At 37.6% G+C, this 17,532-nt stretch overlaps 1 protein-coding gene across 6 annotated transcripts in view; it reads left to right on the forward strand.

The window, feature by feature from the left end:
• The window catches only part of POLK (DNA polymerase kappa), a 90,277-nt gene that overhangs the window by 36,740 nt on the left and 36,005 nt on the right, over nt 1-17,532 (forward strand). For 4 of the 6 annotated variants that reach the window (XM_058274963.2, XM_004466533.5, XM_058274952.2 and 1 more), the window contains one exon: nt 9,425-9,544. The exons of the other annotated variants lie outside the window; for them this stretch is intronic. In XM_058274963.2, the coding sequence (XP_058130946.1) occupies nt 9,425-9,544 (120 nt within the window). The remainder of the gene's footprint in view (nt 1-9,424; nt 9,545-17,532) is intronic. 6 annotated transcript variants of the gene reach the window in all.

Raw genomic sequence — 17,532 nt, forward strand, 5'->3', positions numbered from 1 at the left:
TAACAATGAACAATCTGAAACTGAAATTAAGAATACAATTCCCTTCACAATAGCATAAAAAAGAATAAAATAATTATGGATAAGTTTAACCCTAAAAAGGACAAGACATGTACACTGAAAATTTGCTCAGGGAAATTAAAGAATATCTAAATGGAGAGATATTCCATGTTTATGGATTAGAAGAGTCAGTACTGTTAAGATTGCAGATCTCCCCAAATTCATCATAGATTCAACATAATCCTCTTCAAAATTCCAGCTGTTTTTGTTTGTTTGTCAGAAATTGACAGGCAGGTCCTAAAATTTATATGAAAATGCAAAATACCTAAAATAGCCAAAACAGTTTTGATTGAGAACAAAGTTGGAGGTCTTTAACTTTCTGCTTTTCAAACTAACTGTAAAGCTACAGTGATAAGGCAGTGTTGTACTGCCATAACAATAGACATATAGAACAGTGGAACAGAATTGAGAGTCCTTAAATGTATTGTTTATTTTTTAAACAAATCATTTTTATTGATACATATTAATAGAACATACAGGTTCGTCCAGAATGTACAATCAGTGGTATCTGGTACAATCACATAGTAGTGCATTCATCACTTCAATAATTATTAGAGCATTTTCATTATTTCAATAATAATAATAACAAAAACAGAAACAAATAAGAAAATTCTTCACCTCTCAATTCCTCAGTGCTTTACCTGCTGTACATAGCTACTATTTATGACTATTCTTGCACAATTATTTATTAAGCTGTTTTATTGAGATATATTTACATATATGTAAATGAGCTATCCAAAGTATATAATTAACAGCTTTTAGTATAATCACAATGTTGTGCATTAATCACCATAAAAAATTTTAGAGAAATTTCATTGCTCCACAAAGAAAATTCCATACCTCTTAGCAGTCCTTCCCCAGTCCTACATAACCACTAATCTAATTTCATCTTTATAAATTGATTTATATTTATATTTTATATAAATGGAATCATATAATATGTAGCACTTTATGTCTTGTTTCTTTCATTTAGCATATTTTTTTGTTTGATATTAAAATCTTTTAGTATTAACATACAGTGTTCAGATTCAAAGAAAAATGGTTTTATATATGTAATTTTACCCATATTTGATTTCACATGTGGTTTTACTATGCTATACAGTCCCCTGTTACATTCCTAGCTCTCCTTTTAGTAATATACATGGCCTTAGACTTTCCCTTTAAACCATTTTATACCACATAATAGTATTACTAGTTACAAACATTATGTTGGACTTTCACATTTTCTGTTTTCAAAGATAAATGCACATCCTTTTTACCATTCTGTACAAGTTAACCTCACCTTTCTGTTCTCTAACGTCATTCTATTTTCTGATGACCCATATTCAAGTTATTAACTCCATTAGATTACACAATATATTTAGTTCATAGTAGCACAGTATTTGTCCTTCTGTGTCTGGCTTGCTTCATTCAACATAATGTCCTCCAGGTTCATCCATGTTGTCATATACTTTATGACTTCATTTCTTCTTACAGCTGCATAATATTCCATCATGTGAATACACCATAGTGTCTTTATCCATTCATCAGTTGATGGACATGTGGGTTGTTTCCACTTTTGTCAATTGTGAATAGCACCACTATGAACATTGGTGTGCAGACTTCTGTTTATGTCACTACTTTCATTTCTTCTGGGTATATACCTAGTAGTAGTATTGCCAGGTCACATGGCATATCTGTGTTCAACTTCTTTCGGAACTGCCAGTCCTCCAGCTGACTGTACCATTTTGCATTTCTGTCAACAGTGAATAAGTGTTCCTAGCTCTCCACATACTCCACAAAACTTATGGTTCTTTTTTTTTTTTAAGATTTTTTTTTCTCTCCCCTTCCCTTTCCCTGTCCCCTAGTTGTCTGCTTTCTGTGTCCATTCGCTTTGTGTTCTTCTGTGTCTGCTTGTCAGTGGGACCTGGAATCTGTGTCTGTTTTTGTTGCATATGAAATCATATCTCGTAGCTTTGATTTGAATTTCTTTAATCGCTAGTAATGTTGAAAATTTTTTCATGTATTTTTTTCGCCATTTGAATTTCTTCTTTGCACAGGTGTATATTCAAGTAGTTTGCCCTTTTTTAATCGGTCATTTGTCTTTCTATTGTTGAGTTGTGATATCTCTTTAAATATCATGGATATTAAACCCTTGTCAAATATGTGATTTCCAAATATTTTCTCCCATTGAGTGGGCTGCCATTTCACCCTTTTAGCAAAGTCCTGAGAGGTTCAAAAGTATTTACTTTTGAGGAAGTCCGATTTACCTATTTTTGTTCCATAAGTAATGTAAGTTCCATAAAACCACCACTACCACAAGGTCTTTAAGATGTTTCCCTAAATTTTCTTCTAGTAGTTTTGTGGTCCTGGGTTTAATATTTAGGTCTTTTATCTATTTTGAGTTGGTTCATGTATAGGGAGTGAGATAGTGGTCCTCTTTCATTCTTTAGGTTATGGATAGCCAGTTCTCCCCACACCATTTGTTGAAACTATTTATCCCATTAACATAACTTCGGTAGGTTTGCCAAAAAGCATTTGGCCAAAGAGGTGAGGGTATATTTCTGGACTCTCACCTCTGTTCCACTGATCAATGTGTCTATCTTTATGCCAGTACCATGCTGTTTTGACCACATAGGTTTGTAATATGTTTTAAGCTCAAGCAGTGAAATTCCTCCATATTGCTCTTCTTTTTTAGAATTCTTTTGGCTATTTGGGTGCACTTTCCCTTCCAGATAAATTTGGTAATTATCTTCTCTCTTTCTCTAATGTAGGCTGTTGGAATTTTTTTTTGATCCCGCCCCCCTCCCCTGTGGCTTTTTGCATAGTGTCTACTTTCTGTGTCCATTCGCTGTGTGTTGTTCTGTGTCTGTTTATTTATTTAATATCCCCTCCCCACTTGTGGCTTGCTTGCTGTCTGTTCTCTGTGTCCATTCGTTGCGTGCTCTTCTGTGTTTTTGCTTGTCTCATCTTTTTTGTTGCATGATCTTGCTGAGTCAGCTCTCTGCAGCATCTGTGGGCTAGGCAGCTTTCCGCAGTGTGCAGGCGAGTTTACATCCCAGGGCCTCCCATATGCTAGACAGGAGCCCAACTGATTGAGCCACAGCTGTTTCCAGCTGTTGGAATTTTAATTGGCATTGCATTGAATCTATAAATCAGTTTGGGTAGGATTGATATCTTCATGATATTTAGTCTTCCAGTCCTTGAAGACAGAATGTCCTTCCATTTGTTTAGGTCTTCATCAATTTCTTTTAACATTGTTTTATAGTTTTCTGCATATAGGTCCTGTACTTCTTTGGTTAAGTCAATTCTAGGTATTGATTCAATCTCCCTAAAGTGATTAGTTCGTTAAGCTCTTATGTTTCTTGTACTGTCAGTTTAGGTTGTTTCTGTATTTCTAGGAATTTGTCCATTTCATCTAGGTCATCTAGTTTGTTGGCATACAGGGTCTCATAATATCCTCTTATGATCCTTTATATTTCTGTAGGGTCAGTTGTAATTTTGTGCCTTTTATTTCTAATTTTATGCCTTTTATTTTTTATTTTATTTCTTTACATCTCCCTCCCAGCACTTTTTTTTTTTTGTAGTCTAGTTAGTGGTTTGTCAATTTTATTGTTCTTCTCAAAGAAGCAGCTTCTGGTTTTGTTTTTTATCTCTCTATTTTTTTGTTGTTGTTGTTCTCAATTTCATTTATCTTTGCTCTAATCTTTATTATTTTGTTCCTTTTGCTTGTTTTAGGAATCATTTGCTGTTCTTTTTCTAGTTTCTCCAGTTGTTCACTTAGATTTTTTATTTTCGCTCTTTCTTCACTTTTAATAAAGAAATTTAGGGCTATAAATTTCTTTCTCAGGACTGCCTTCACTGTATCCAAAAAAAAATTTTTTTTACCTGGAGGTTCCAGGGATCAAACCTGGGTCCTCCATGTGGTAAATAGGAACTCAACTGCTTGAGACACAGCTGCTTCCTCAAAAGTTTTGGTAAGTCATGTTCTCATTTTCATTCATCTCAATATATTTCCTAATTTCACTTAAAATTTCTTCTTTGACCCACTGATTATTTAGGAGCATGTTGTTCAGCCTCCACACATTTGCAAATTTTCCTCCTTCCTGTCTATTTAATATTTCCAGTTCATTCCTATAAGATCTGAGAAAGTGCTCTTTATAATTTCAATCTTTTTATGTTTATTGGGAAGAGTTTTGTTACCTAACATGCAGTCTATCCTGGAGAAAGATGAGCAATTGAGAAGAATGTATAATCTACTGAGTTTGGGTACAATGTTCTGTATATGCCTCTTAGGTCTAGCTCACTTATCATATTGTTCAAGTTCTCTGTTTCCTTGTTGATCTTGTGTCCAGTTGTTCTATCTAATGATGTGATTGGTGTGTTGAAGTCTCTAACTATTATTGTGGACATGTATTTTTCTCCCTTCAATTTTGCCAGAATTTGCCTCATGTATATTTAGCACCCTGGTTAGGTGCCATAGACATTTATGACTTATTTTTTCCTGGTATAGATTGTCCCTTTTATTACTATATAATGGCCTTCTGTATCATAACTTTTTTGCATTTAAAGTCTGTTTTGTCGGATATTACTATAGCTACCCCCGCTCTTTTTTGGTTATTATTTATGTGGAGTATCTTTTTCCAACCTTTCACTTTCAGCCAATTTGGTTCCCTGTGTCTAAGGTGAGTCTTGGAGGCAGCATATGCATGGCTTATGTTATTTTTATCCATTTTGTCAGCCTTTATCTTTTGATTAGGGAGTTTAATCTCTTCACATTCAATTATCTTATTTACTTCCACATTTTATTCTTTGGTTTTCCTATGTTATGTCTTCTTTTCCTTTCTTTTTCTTTTTCTTTTTCTTTTTGAGGTACCAGGGTCTGTGGATTGAACTCAGGACCTTTTATGTGGAAAGCCAGCACTTAACCACTGAGCCACATAGCCTTCCCTGAGTTGGTTTTTTCAATTTTTTTTTTTTTTTTGCTTGTTGCTTGTTTTTGTGTATTTAGGAGGCACTGGGAACCAATCCCGGGACCTCCCATGTGGGAGGCAGATGCTCAACCACTTGAGTCACATCTGCTCCCTTCCCTTATTTTCTTTTCTCATTTTACTCTTTTGGTCATCCTTTCTGCTATTCTTTCTTCTATACTATCCTCCAAGCTTCTCTTTCCTATCTTTTCCTTTCAGACTGTAAGGCTTCTTTTAATAGTTCCTGCAAAGGTGGATTCTTTCTTATGAACTCTCTTAGGTTCTGTTTGTTTGTGAATATTTTAAATTCACCTTCACATTTGAAGGACAATTTTGCTAGATATTCTCAGCTGGCAGTTTTTCTGTTTCAGTATCCAAATTGTATCATACCACTGACATCTCACCCCCATGGTTTCTGATGAGAAATCTCTTCTGAGTCTTACTGGGTGTCCCTTGTATGTAATGGTTTGCTTACCCCTGAAACTCTCAGAATTTTCTCTTTATCTTTGACATTTGATATTCTGAGTAATATGTGTCTTGATTAGGTCTATCAGATTTATTCTAATTGGAGTACACTGTACTTCTTGGACGTGTAAGTATATTTCTTTCATGAGAGTTGGGAAACTTTCAGCCATTATTTCCTCAAATACTCTTTCTGCCCCTTTTCCCATCTCTTCTCCTTCTGGAACTCTTATGACATGTATGTTGTGACATTCTGTGTTATCATTCAACTCCCTGAGCCCCTGCTCAATTTTTTTTCCATTCTTTTCTCTCTTCATTCTCAACTGTTCTGTCTTCTGTATCACTTATTCCTTCTTCTATCATTTTGAGTCTCCTGTTGTATGCTTCTAATATGGTGATTTTTTTCCTTTTCCCCCTCCCCCCTCCCCCCACCCTGCTGCTGTTTTTGCTGTGTGATCTTCTGTATCTATTTCTCTTTCTGTCTTCTGTTCTCATTTTTCTCCTCTAGGATTCATCGGGATTCGATATTGGGGACCTCTGATGTGGAGAGAGGTTCCCTGTCCCTTGTACCACCTCCATTCTTGGTTTCTGCTGGACTTCACCTTGACTCTCCCCTTCATCTCTCTTTTGTTGCATCATCATATTGCTGCATGACTCACTTGCATGGGCACTGACTCATCATGTGGACACTCGACTTGCCATGTGGGCACTCAGCTTGCCACATGGGCACTCACATGGGCACTCGGCTTGCCGCACAAGCACTGGCTCACCACACAGGCACTGGCTTGCCATACAGGCATGCTTTCTCTTTTTTGTTTTCTACCTGGAGTTCCCAGGGATCAAACCTGGGTCCTCCCATATGGTAGGCAGAAGCTCTATCATTTGAGCCACATCTGCTTCCTTCTAACATGTTTTTTTTTAAGATTTTATTTTTATTTATTTATTTCTCCCCCCCCCGCCCCGCCCCAGTTATCTGCTCTCTGTGTCCATTCGCTGTGTGTTTTTCTCTGTCCGCTTGTATTCTTGTCAGTGGCACCCAGAATCTGTGTGTCTTTTTATTGCATCATCTTGCTGCATCAGCTCTCTGTGTGTGCAGCACCACTCCAGGGCAGGTTGTACTTTTTTCGCACTGGGCAGTTCTCCTTATGGGGGGTGCACTCCTTGCACATGGGGCTCCCCTATGCAGGGAACACCCCTTTGTGGCACAGCACTCCTTGCGCACATCAGCACTACACGTGGGCCAGCTCAGCATACAGGTCAGGAGGTCTTGGGTTTGAACCCTGGACTTCCCATGTGGTAGGCAGACGTGCTATCAGTTGAGCCAAATCCTCTTCCCTCTAATATGGTTTTGGTTTCACTTATCATGTCTTTCATTACTATGAGTTCTGTTACCTTTCTATTCAGGTTTTCAACTTCTTATTTGTGCTTTCTGGACCAAGTCCAGCCTATCCATGGTGTCCTAAACCATAGAAGATTTTTTTCCAGACCATTTCTACCTGTCTCTAGCTATTTTTCTGGGAGAGAAGTAAGTTCTGTGTATTTTTAATCTACCATCTTCCCAGAAATCCTCAACTGACTTTTTACAGATGTGCCAAGGCGAAAGAATAGTCTGTTCATCAAATAATGCTGGGACAGCTAGATAACTATATGTAAAAAGATGTATATAGACTCTCACCTCACACCATACACCAAAAATGAACTCAGTATAGACTTAAATTTACAAGCTATAGAGAGAGAACTTAATAGAAAACATAGGAGATGATCTTTTTTTTTTAAGATTTATTTATTTATTTCCGCCCCCCCCCTCCATCCTGGTTGTCTGTTCTCTGTGTCGGTTTTGCTGCATCTTCTTCTTTGTCTGTTTCTGTTGTTGTGTTTCTTTTTTTTACGTCATCTTGTTGTGTCAGCTCTCCATGTGGACGGCGCCATTCTTAGGCAGGTTGCACTTTTTTTTGCACTGGGTGGCTCTCCTTATGGGGTGCACTCCTTGCGTGTGGGGCTTCCCTATGCGGGGGACACTCCTGCGTGGCACAGCACTCCTCGTGTGCATCAGCACTGTGCCTGGGCCAGCTCCACACAGGTCAAGGAGGCCCAGGGTTTGAACCGCGAACCTCCCATGTGGTAGACGGACGCCCTAACCACTGGGCCAAGTCCGCTTCCTAGAGATGATCTTTGAGACCTTGGTTTAAGCAAACATTTCTTAGATACAATACCAAAAGTGGTCCATAAAAGAAAAAAATTCATAAATTAGACCTCATGAAAATTCAAGAGTTTTGCACTTCAAAAGACATCATTAAGACTATAGAGTACTAAGCAACATACTAGGAGAAAATATTTACAAAACAAAAGGATTTATAATTATACAATTTTATAATATATAAAAACTCTTACAACTCAGTGATAAGAACACAGTCCAATTTAAAAAATGGACAAAAGATATGAATAGGCATCTCATTAAAGAAGTAATCCAAATAAAACATGTACATGAAAAGATGTTCAACATCCTTAGTCATTATACCAATTATTTGGTATAGTGATTATACCAAATAAATTAATTGTACACTTTGGATGAATTGTATGCTTACTTAATATGTACCAATAAAATTGATCTATTAAAAAAAAAGCCACTAACTATACACTTTGGATAAACTGCTTAATAAATAAATAAAACTGTTTAATAAATAAGTAATTGTGCAAGAATAGCCAGAAATAGCAGCTATGCACAGCAGGGGAAGCATAGAGAGATCGAAAGGTGAAGAATTTTCTTTGTTTATTGCTGTTGTTATTATTATTGAAATAATGAAAATGCTCTAATGGTGATTGAGGTGATGAATGCTTAACTATGTGATTATACCAAATACAATCAATTGTACATTTTGGATGCATTTTATTCTTTATTAAAATTGATTTGTTAAATTAAAGACTAAAAAGCTATAATGAGGGAAGCGGATTTGGCCCAACGGCTAGGGCATCCACCTACCACATGGGAGGTCCAAGGTTCAAACCCAGGGCCTCCTGACCCGTGTGGAGCTGGCCCATGCGCAGTGCTGAAGCACGCAAGGAGTGCCGTGCCACGCAGGGGTGTCCCCCGCGTAAGGGAGCTCCATGCGCAAGGAGTGCACCCCATAAGGAGAGCCGCCCAGCGCAAAAGAAGTGCAGCCTGCCCAGAAATGGCGCCACACACACAGAAAGCTGACACAGCTAGATGATGCAATAAAACGAGACACAGATTCTGGGTGCCACTGACAAGAATACAAGTGAACACAGAAAAACACACAGCGAATGGACACAGAGAGCAGACAACTGGCGGGGGGGGAGGCGATAAAGGGAAGAGAAATAAATAAAAAATAAATTCAAAAATTTTTTAAAAATTATAATGACATGCCATTCACACTATTATAGCCTGAAATAGCCATAATAAATAAGAAACAATAACAAATATCAGCAAGGATGTGAAGAAACTTGAACCCTCATAGGTTCCATGGATAGATATTATATTGGGTGATGGAATGATGGGTAATTCTTTCTTTAAATTTTCTAGATTTTCTTTAATGACTTGACTTTAAGTATTTTAAAATACTTCTTAAGGGGTAATTTTTAGTGAAGGAGATACCTGATGACCCAACTGACTAAGGCTTTGGATACACCCCATAGATCCTGTCAAACACATTGTTCGTTTCTGAGTGTGAATCTTTACCCCATTGTAGAGATCCTAGTATGTTGCTTTCAGCAGCCTAGGAGACTGAAACAGTTGCTATTATTAAATTCATTTCATAGATAGGGAGACTAAGGCATGGAAATATTAAATAATTTTGGAGATAGCTAATAAGTAGTAGAGCTAGGTTTTGAAGCCAATCATGCTCATTCCAGAGGTTGTGCTCTTAGCCCTGATGTTACACTGCAGTGATACTTTTCTTCAGATATTTTCTTTTTCTTTGTTTTGTTGTCCTACATAGGGGTCCAGATTTTATGGAAATGAACTCAAGAAGGAAAAGCAAGTCAATCAGAGAATTGAAAATATGATGCAACAAAAAGCTCAAATTACCAACCAGCAGCTAAGTAATGCACTATTACAGGTATTAATTCAGTTGTTAACTAAAATGGAAGATGATAGAATAGTAATTGGCAGTTAAAATGCATTATGGGCAAGTCATACTGAAAACAAGGTGAAAGGTAAAAATACCTTGGAGATATTGCAGGTTCAGTTCCAGACCACCACAATAAAGCAAGTATGGCAATAAAGTAAGTCACATGAATTTTTTAGTTTCCCAGTGCATTTAAATATTATGTTTATGCACTATGCTGTATTCTATTAAGTTTTAAATAGCATTATATCTAATATGTATATGTATATTCACTAAAATGTGACACAGACATGAAGTGAACACATGCTGTTGGAAAAATGGTGCCAATAGATTTCTTCATCTCAGGGTTACCACAAACCTACAATTTGTAAAAAAATAAATATAAATAAATTTAAAAATGCAAAATCTGTGAAGTACATTAAAATGAGATATACCTGTATTATAAAGCATGAAATTTAACAAATGTGCATACTTTATTTTGCTGAGCATTGCTCTATTCTTTGACCGGGCACCTAGACACTGTTACCTCCATTATACAAAAGTGCCTTATTTAGGTTAACTTGCCCATTTCATTCAACATATAATTGGCAGAGTTAGGATTTAATTCAAAGCCTATGTTCTTTTTATTATATACATACTTGGCAGCTGGAAAAGACCATCCTATAAATGTGGCCCATTTCCTACAATGCTGGTTTTGCAGAAAAGATTTGGGAGAACATGATTGCTAATTAAACTAGAAAATAATTTAAAATAATTGTGTTATATTAAAACAAAAAATCATACTCTTGAGTAAAATGCCAAATCTGCATATATTTTTAAGATGGAACACAAGACTTCAAATATTAGGGAGCTTTTGTGTTCTCTTCCAGGATTTTAGGGGGTAAATATTCAGTTTCCTCTGCTATTAAAAAAAAAGTTATTTCAGGAGAAACATTTGAGAAGAACCAAGTGACATCAAGCCATGATGGATTGGCAACTCTAAATCAGTCAAGGATCTGTTAGTAAAGCTAAATTGATTGCCAGACTTGTTTACCCTCATCAAAATTTGATCCAACATTAAAGCATTTTAAGATATAATAAAAAAGATAAAGTTGTAATATTAATCTAATGACTAAAAAATCCTTCTCTTGTGATAAAACTGTATGGGATCATAAATTTCATGTTTTCTATACCAAACTATAAAATGGCCTTTTTGATATATGCTTTCCCAGAGCATAAGCTAATTTTTAGTTTCCGTGTTGTCTACTGTAATGACAAAGGATAATTTAACTGCCACATCATAATTTTTAATGCTTAACCGCATTTGTTCCACTATATAGAGGTGCCAAAATTTATTTACCCAAACTTAGTTACAGCTTTCTGTTTATACACAATCTTTTTGATCATTTTTATTCACATATCTTTACACTCTCATCCTATTTTCACCAAGGATTTTACATTATCACCATGACTGCTGGTGTCCTACATATCTATTTAACAGTAGATATTATCAGTCTGTTTTTGCTAATACAACAGTCCACAATATTATCTCATGGTTGTTTTAATTTGCCTTCCTTTGACTGATAGAGAAAGAACATCTTTTCACATATTAGCCATTCATATTTCTTTCCTGTGGAAATTTCTTCTTTGTTTCTGTTTGTTAGGAGACAGGCTAAGTTGTTGGCAAAGAAGACCCCAAAATATAATGAGTTAAATAAGATAAAAGTTTATTTCTTTCTCACAAAATAGGTAGGTAGTCCCAGATGGTGGGGTGACAATTTAGAGACCCATGATCTTTATTGTACTGTTCTATCATCCCTTAGTGTTACCCTTATCTACATTGACAAAACTGGGTCATCTACAGTCCATATTCTAGCCCCTGATAAGGGATAAAGAACAAGAAAAACAGTCTAAGACAAGTGATTTGCTATTAAACAAGTGAAGAAGAAAATGCACATAATACTTCAGCTCCATGCTAGTGGCAAGAATTTAAGTTACAGTACCACACCTAACTGCAAGAGAAGCTGGAAAATATACTCTCAAGCTATGTAGCCATATGCCCAGCTATGGAAGGAAGAGAGAATGGATTTGAAACTAGCAGTCCAACACAATTGCCCACATTTCTAGAGTTTATATCTTTTTCATTGATTTATACAATCTTCATACATTAAGGATATATTTTTTCTCTGCCATTTCTTGAAAATATTTTTTCAGTATGTTTGTCTTTTAATTTTGCAGTCTTTTTCCTTATACAGTTTTGCTTATGTGATCAAAATCAACAGTATTTTTAAGACTTTTTTGAGATAAAAATTCACATACCATATACTCCATCCAAACTGTACAATTGATTTTTTAGTATAATCACAGAATTGTGCATTTATCACCACAATCAATTTTAGAACATTTTCATTACTCCAAAAAGAAGGGGGTTTTTTGGCTTTGGTATTGTTACACTTGGAAATTTATTCCCTACAATCAAGGTTGTATGTTCTTTTAGTTGTTTTTTGTTTTGTTTTATTTTGTTTTGCTTTTTACTTTAATGAAGACCTTTATTAAGCACTTTTTATATGGCTAAACAGTTCTGTTTCTAAGTTAGCTTTTTTTTTAAGTTTATTGAAGTATATCACTCATACATGAACACACATAAACAATAAGTGTATAGTAATAGTTGTGAACTAACAAAACAAACATACATAACATCATACAGGACTATCATACCTCACCCTACCACCAATACCTTGCATTGTTGTTAAACATTTTTAACTAATGATAGAAGAGCATCATCAAAATATGACTACTAACCAAAGTACTACTAACCCTAATATTATTATTTTTATGTCATTTATACATGAACATGAATAAATAATAAGTATGTAGTAAAAGTTATTAACTGACAAAGCAAACATGCATAACGTCATATAAGGGTCCCATACATCAACCCTCCATCAACACCTTGCATTGTCGTGAGGCATTTGTTACAAATTCTAAAAGAATATTGTCAAAATCTTACTCCTAATTATAGTCCTTATATTACATTTGGTGTATTTTTTCCCAACCCACCCTATTATTTTTTAAATATATTTTTATGACAGAAGTTGTAAACTTACAAAACAGTCATACAGCAGCCCTCTATCACAAAACAATCATGTACATATGCAGAATTCCTATACAGCACCCCTCTATCAACACACCACACCATGGTGGAACATTTTTTACAGATTATGAGATATCATCCCTTTATTACCGGGTCCATAGTATACATTTGGCACACATTTTCCATACTCTCCCATTATCAATACAGTACATCTTTGTTGCAAGAATATATTATTACTGTTAACCACAGTCCAAAAGTCACTCCAGTTGTATTTTTCCCGTGCTTCTCCACATTCCCACCACCCTGCAATAGTGATGTACATTTGCTCTAGCTCACAAAGGACACTCTTGCATCTGTACCATCAACTACAATTCTCATCCACCTCTAGGTTTGCTGTGCTTTTCAGTCTCTAGATTATTCTCTAGCATTCTGTCAGTTGGCATTTACATCCCTAGACTACCATTTTCAGCCACATCCCCATTTATAAACCAGCTGTTACTCACTATAATGTGTGACCATTAATTCTGTACATTTCTACACTTTTACAGTAAAGCTAATTAAAACTTCTACATACATTAAACATCACTAGTCCATCTCAATCCACCACCTACCACCTAGTCTTGAAGATATTTTCCTATATTTTCTTCTAGAAGCTTTATGGTTCTTACTTTTATATTTAGGTTTTGATTGATATTAAGTTAACTTTTGTATAAGGTGTGAGATTGGGGTCCTCTTTCCTTCTTGTGGCTATGGATATCCAGTTCTCTCAGCACTATTTGTTGAGCCCAAGCTGGATGGGTTTGACAGACTAGTCAAAAATTACTTGACCATGTATGTGAAGATCTGTTTCTTAACCATCCGTTTGGTTCCATTGTCTGTCCATGTCTGTCATTATGCCAGTACCAAGCTGTTTTTACCACTGTAGCTAGGTAATATGATTTAAATTCTGAAAATGAGATTCCTCCAACTTTGCTTTTCTTATTTATGATATTTCTGGCTATTCAGAACCCCTTACCCTTCCAAATAAATTTGATAATTGTGTTTTCCATTTATTTAAAAAATGCTGGTGGAATTTTTATCAGGATTGCATTGAATCTATGTCAATTTGAGTAGAATTGACATCTTAATGATATTTAATCCTTCAATCTGTGAGCATGGAATTTTCTTCCAATTATTTAGGACTTTTTAAATTTCTTTTAATAATGAGTTGTAGTTTTCTGAATATAAGTGCTTTACATCGTTGGTTAAATTTATTCCTGAATATTTTGGTTTTATCTGTCATATTTTATTTTCACCACTCCTTTGACACTTTTAGTTACTTTTATTGATAAAATCTTCATTTCTAGACTGTCTTCCTAGCCTCTCTCTCCTATCTTTTCTTTTCAGGCTGTAGCACACTGTATTAGTCAGCCAAAGGGGTGCTGATGCAGAAATTAGTTGGTTTTTAAAGGGCATTTATTGAGGGTAGGAGCTTACCGATGCTAGGCCATAAAGCATAACTTACTTCCCTTACCAAAGTCTATTTTCACATGTTGGAGCAAGATGGCTGCTGATGTCTGCAAGGGTTCAGGCTTCCTGGGTTCCTCCCTTGCAGGGTCTTGCTTCTCTCTGTGTTCAAGGTTCCTTTCTTCCCAGGGCTTGCTTCTTCCTGGGCTCAGGGTTCCTCTCTTCCTGGGACTGGCTTCTCTTTCCTCTGTGAGCTTTCTTCCCAGGACTCCAGCTTAAGGTTTCAGCATCAAACTCCCAACATCAAAACTCCAAAATCAAAACCCCTTAACTCTGTCCTTTGCCATGCCTTTTATCTGTGAGTGCCCCCCCCCACCACCAAGGGGTGGGAACTCAATGCCCTAATGACATGGCCCAATCAAAGCCCTAATCATAACTCAATCATGCCCAGGTACAGACCAGATTACAAACATAATCCAATATCTACTTTTGGAATTCATAACGATATCAAACTAGTACACACATCCTTTAGTATTTCCTGCAAAGCTGATCTCTTTGTTACAGACTCTATCAGTTTCTCTTTTTTGTTTTTTCTGTTTTATTTTTTTAAGATTTATTTTATTTTTGCTTATTTCTCCCCCCCCCCCCCCTTCCCCACCCCGTTGTCTGCTCTCTTGTGTCCATTTGCTGTGTGTTCTTCTGTGTCCGCTTGCATTCTCAGCGGCACTGGGAATCTGTATCTCCTTTTTCGTTGCATCATCTTGCTGCATCAGCTCTCCATGTGTGCAGCACCACTCCTGGGCAGGCTGCACTTTTCGTGTGGTGCAGCTCTCCTTGCAGAGTGCACTCCTTGCTCGTGGGGCTCCCCTATGTGGGATTGCGTGACACAGCACTCCTTGCGCATGGCAGCACTGCACTTGGACCAGCTCACCACATGGGCCAGGAGGCCCTGGGTTTGAACCCTGGACCTCCTTTCTGTAGGTGGATGCTCTATCATTTGAGCCATATCCACTTGCCGTCAGTTTCTGTTTATCTGTTAATATTCTAAACTCGCCCTCATGATTTTTTTTTAAAGATTTATTTATTTTATTTATTTCTCTCCCTCCTCCCCCCCCCCCCCCCCCGTTGTCTGCTCTCTGTGTCCATTCATTGGGTGTTCTTCTGTGACCACTTCTATGCTTATCAGCAGCACCGGGAATCTGTGTTTCTTTTTGTTGCTTCATCTTGCTGCGTCAGCTCTCTGTGTGTGCAGTGCCATTCTTGGGCAGGCTGCACTTTCTTTCGCTCTGGGCAGCTCTCCTTATGGGGTGCACTCTGTGTGTGGGGGGCTCCCCTATGCGGGGGACATCCCTGCATGGCACGGCACTCCTTGTGTGCATCAGCACTGCGCATGGGCTAGCTCCACACAGGTCAAGGAGGCCCAGGGTTTGAACCACGGACTCCCATGTGGTAGGTGGATGCCCTATCCATTGGGCCAAGTCCACTTCCCTGTTCACCCTCATTTTTGAAGGACAGTCTTACCAGATATAAGATTCTTGGCTGGAAGTTTTTCTCTGGCAGTACCTTAAATATATCATACTACTGTCTTCTTGTCTCCACAGTTTCTGGTGAGAAATCAGCACTTAATCTTATTGGGTATCCCTTATATGTTATGCATTGCTTTTCTCTTGCTGCTCTCAGAATTCTCTATCGGCTTTTTTTTTTTTTTTAAGATTTATTTTTTATATATTTTTCTCCCCTTCCCTGCCTTCCCCCCATTGTCTGCTCTTTGTGTCCACTCACTTTGTGTTCTTCTTTGTCCACTTGCATTCTTGTCAGTGGCACTGGGAATCTGTGTCTCTTTTTGTTGTGTCTTGCTGCATCAGCTCTCCATATGTGTGGCACCACTCTTGGTCAGGCTGCGCTTTTTTCACACAGGGTGGCTCTCCTTGCAGGGTGCACTCCTTGCACACGGGGCTCCCCTACGTGGGGGATACCCCTGAATGGCACAACACTCCTTGCACACATCCAGGTTTGAACCCTGGACCTCTTATGTGGTAGGTGGATGCTCTATCAGTTGAGCCAAATCCACTTCCCATATCATTGGCATTTGACATTCTGATTACTATGTCTCAGAGTTGGTCTATTTGGATTCTTTCAGATGGGAGTATGTAGTACCTCTTGGACATGGATATCTATGTCCTTCAAAAGGGTTGGGAAATTTTCTACCATTATTTCTTCAAATATTCCTTCTGTCCCTTTTCCCTTCTCTTCTCCTTCTGAGACACCCATGACACATATGTTTGCACATCAGTTGCTATTGTTTAGCTCCCTAAGACCTTGTTCATTTTTTTCCATTCTTTTCTTCATCTGTTCTTTTTTATGTTCAGTTTCAGAGGCCATTTCTTCAAGCTCACCAGTCCTTTCTTTTACCTTCTCAAATCTACTATTATATGATTCCAGTGTATTTTTAATTTCATTTCCTATAAGATCTGCTCTTTTTCTATGTATGCTTTCAGATTCTTTTTTGTGTTCATCTAATGTCTTCTTAATATCCTTAATCTCTTTAGCCATCTCATTGAATTTATTAAGGAGATTTGTTTGAACATCTATGATTAGTTGTCTCAATTCCTTTATGTCATCTGGAGGCTTATCTTATTCCTTTAACTGGGACATATCTTCGTGTATCTTGGTGTGGATTGTAATTTTGTATTGGTGTCTTGGCATTTGGCTTACTAGAGTATTTATTCTGGGTGCAGTTTTTCTATTTAGTTTATGGCTTCCTGCCCTTTCTCCCTTGCTGGTTGTGCAGTGGGAGCCAAGGATGTAGTTGGTGCTGTAAGCTGTGGCAGCTCAAGCTGCCCTCGTTACCCCAGGGACTGATGAAACTTCTCCCAACTTTCTCCTTTGCCAGGGGTAGGGAGAGAACCACAGCTGTGTTGAATAATCCAAGTTGTGCAGGCCTAGACTTTCATTGCCCAGAGTGACTGAGTGCCTAATGAAGCTTCACGCCTCTTTCTCCCCTGCCTGGAACAGGGATTGAGCTGCAGGTGTGGGCAGCAATCTACACAGTGCAGGTCCAAGATGACCTCAGTTGTCCGGATAAACTTGCAGTTGTTCAGTCGGTGTCAGCCAAATGTACCTGCAGTTACCTGGATAGGCTGGTGCAGGGCTCACCAGCTTCTTCCCTGCTAGAGGTGGTACTGAGGCCTAGGCTAGGGCTGCAGGCCAACCAGGGTGAAAGAAACCAGTCTCTACCATCACTGTGATTTTCAGTCAGCCTGGCTTCTCCTCATGTAGGAGGTAGAGTCAAAATGGTGGCTACTGGCTGCTTTCCGACTTGGACAGGTTCAAACTTAAGCTGTTCTTAGTGTTATAATTTAGCCAACTGAGTTTACTATTCAGCAGCTGAAGCCAGTGGCCAACATCTTTTCCTCTCCTGTTTTTGAGAAATGTAGTTTCCAACCCTAGCCTCAGAATA

The sequence above is a fragment of the Dasypus novemcinctus genome, chromosome 2 (genome assembly GCF_030445035.2).
Source record: "Dasypus novemcinctus isolate mDasNov1 chromosome 2, mDasNov1.1.hap2, whole genome shotgun sequence".
Taxonomy (NCBI): Eukaryota; Metazoa; Chordata; class Mammalia; order Cingulata; family Dasypodidae; genus Dasypus; species Dasypus novemcinctus.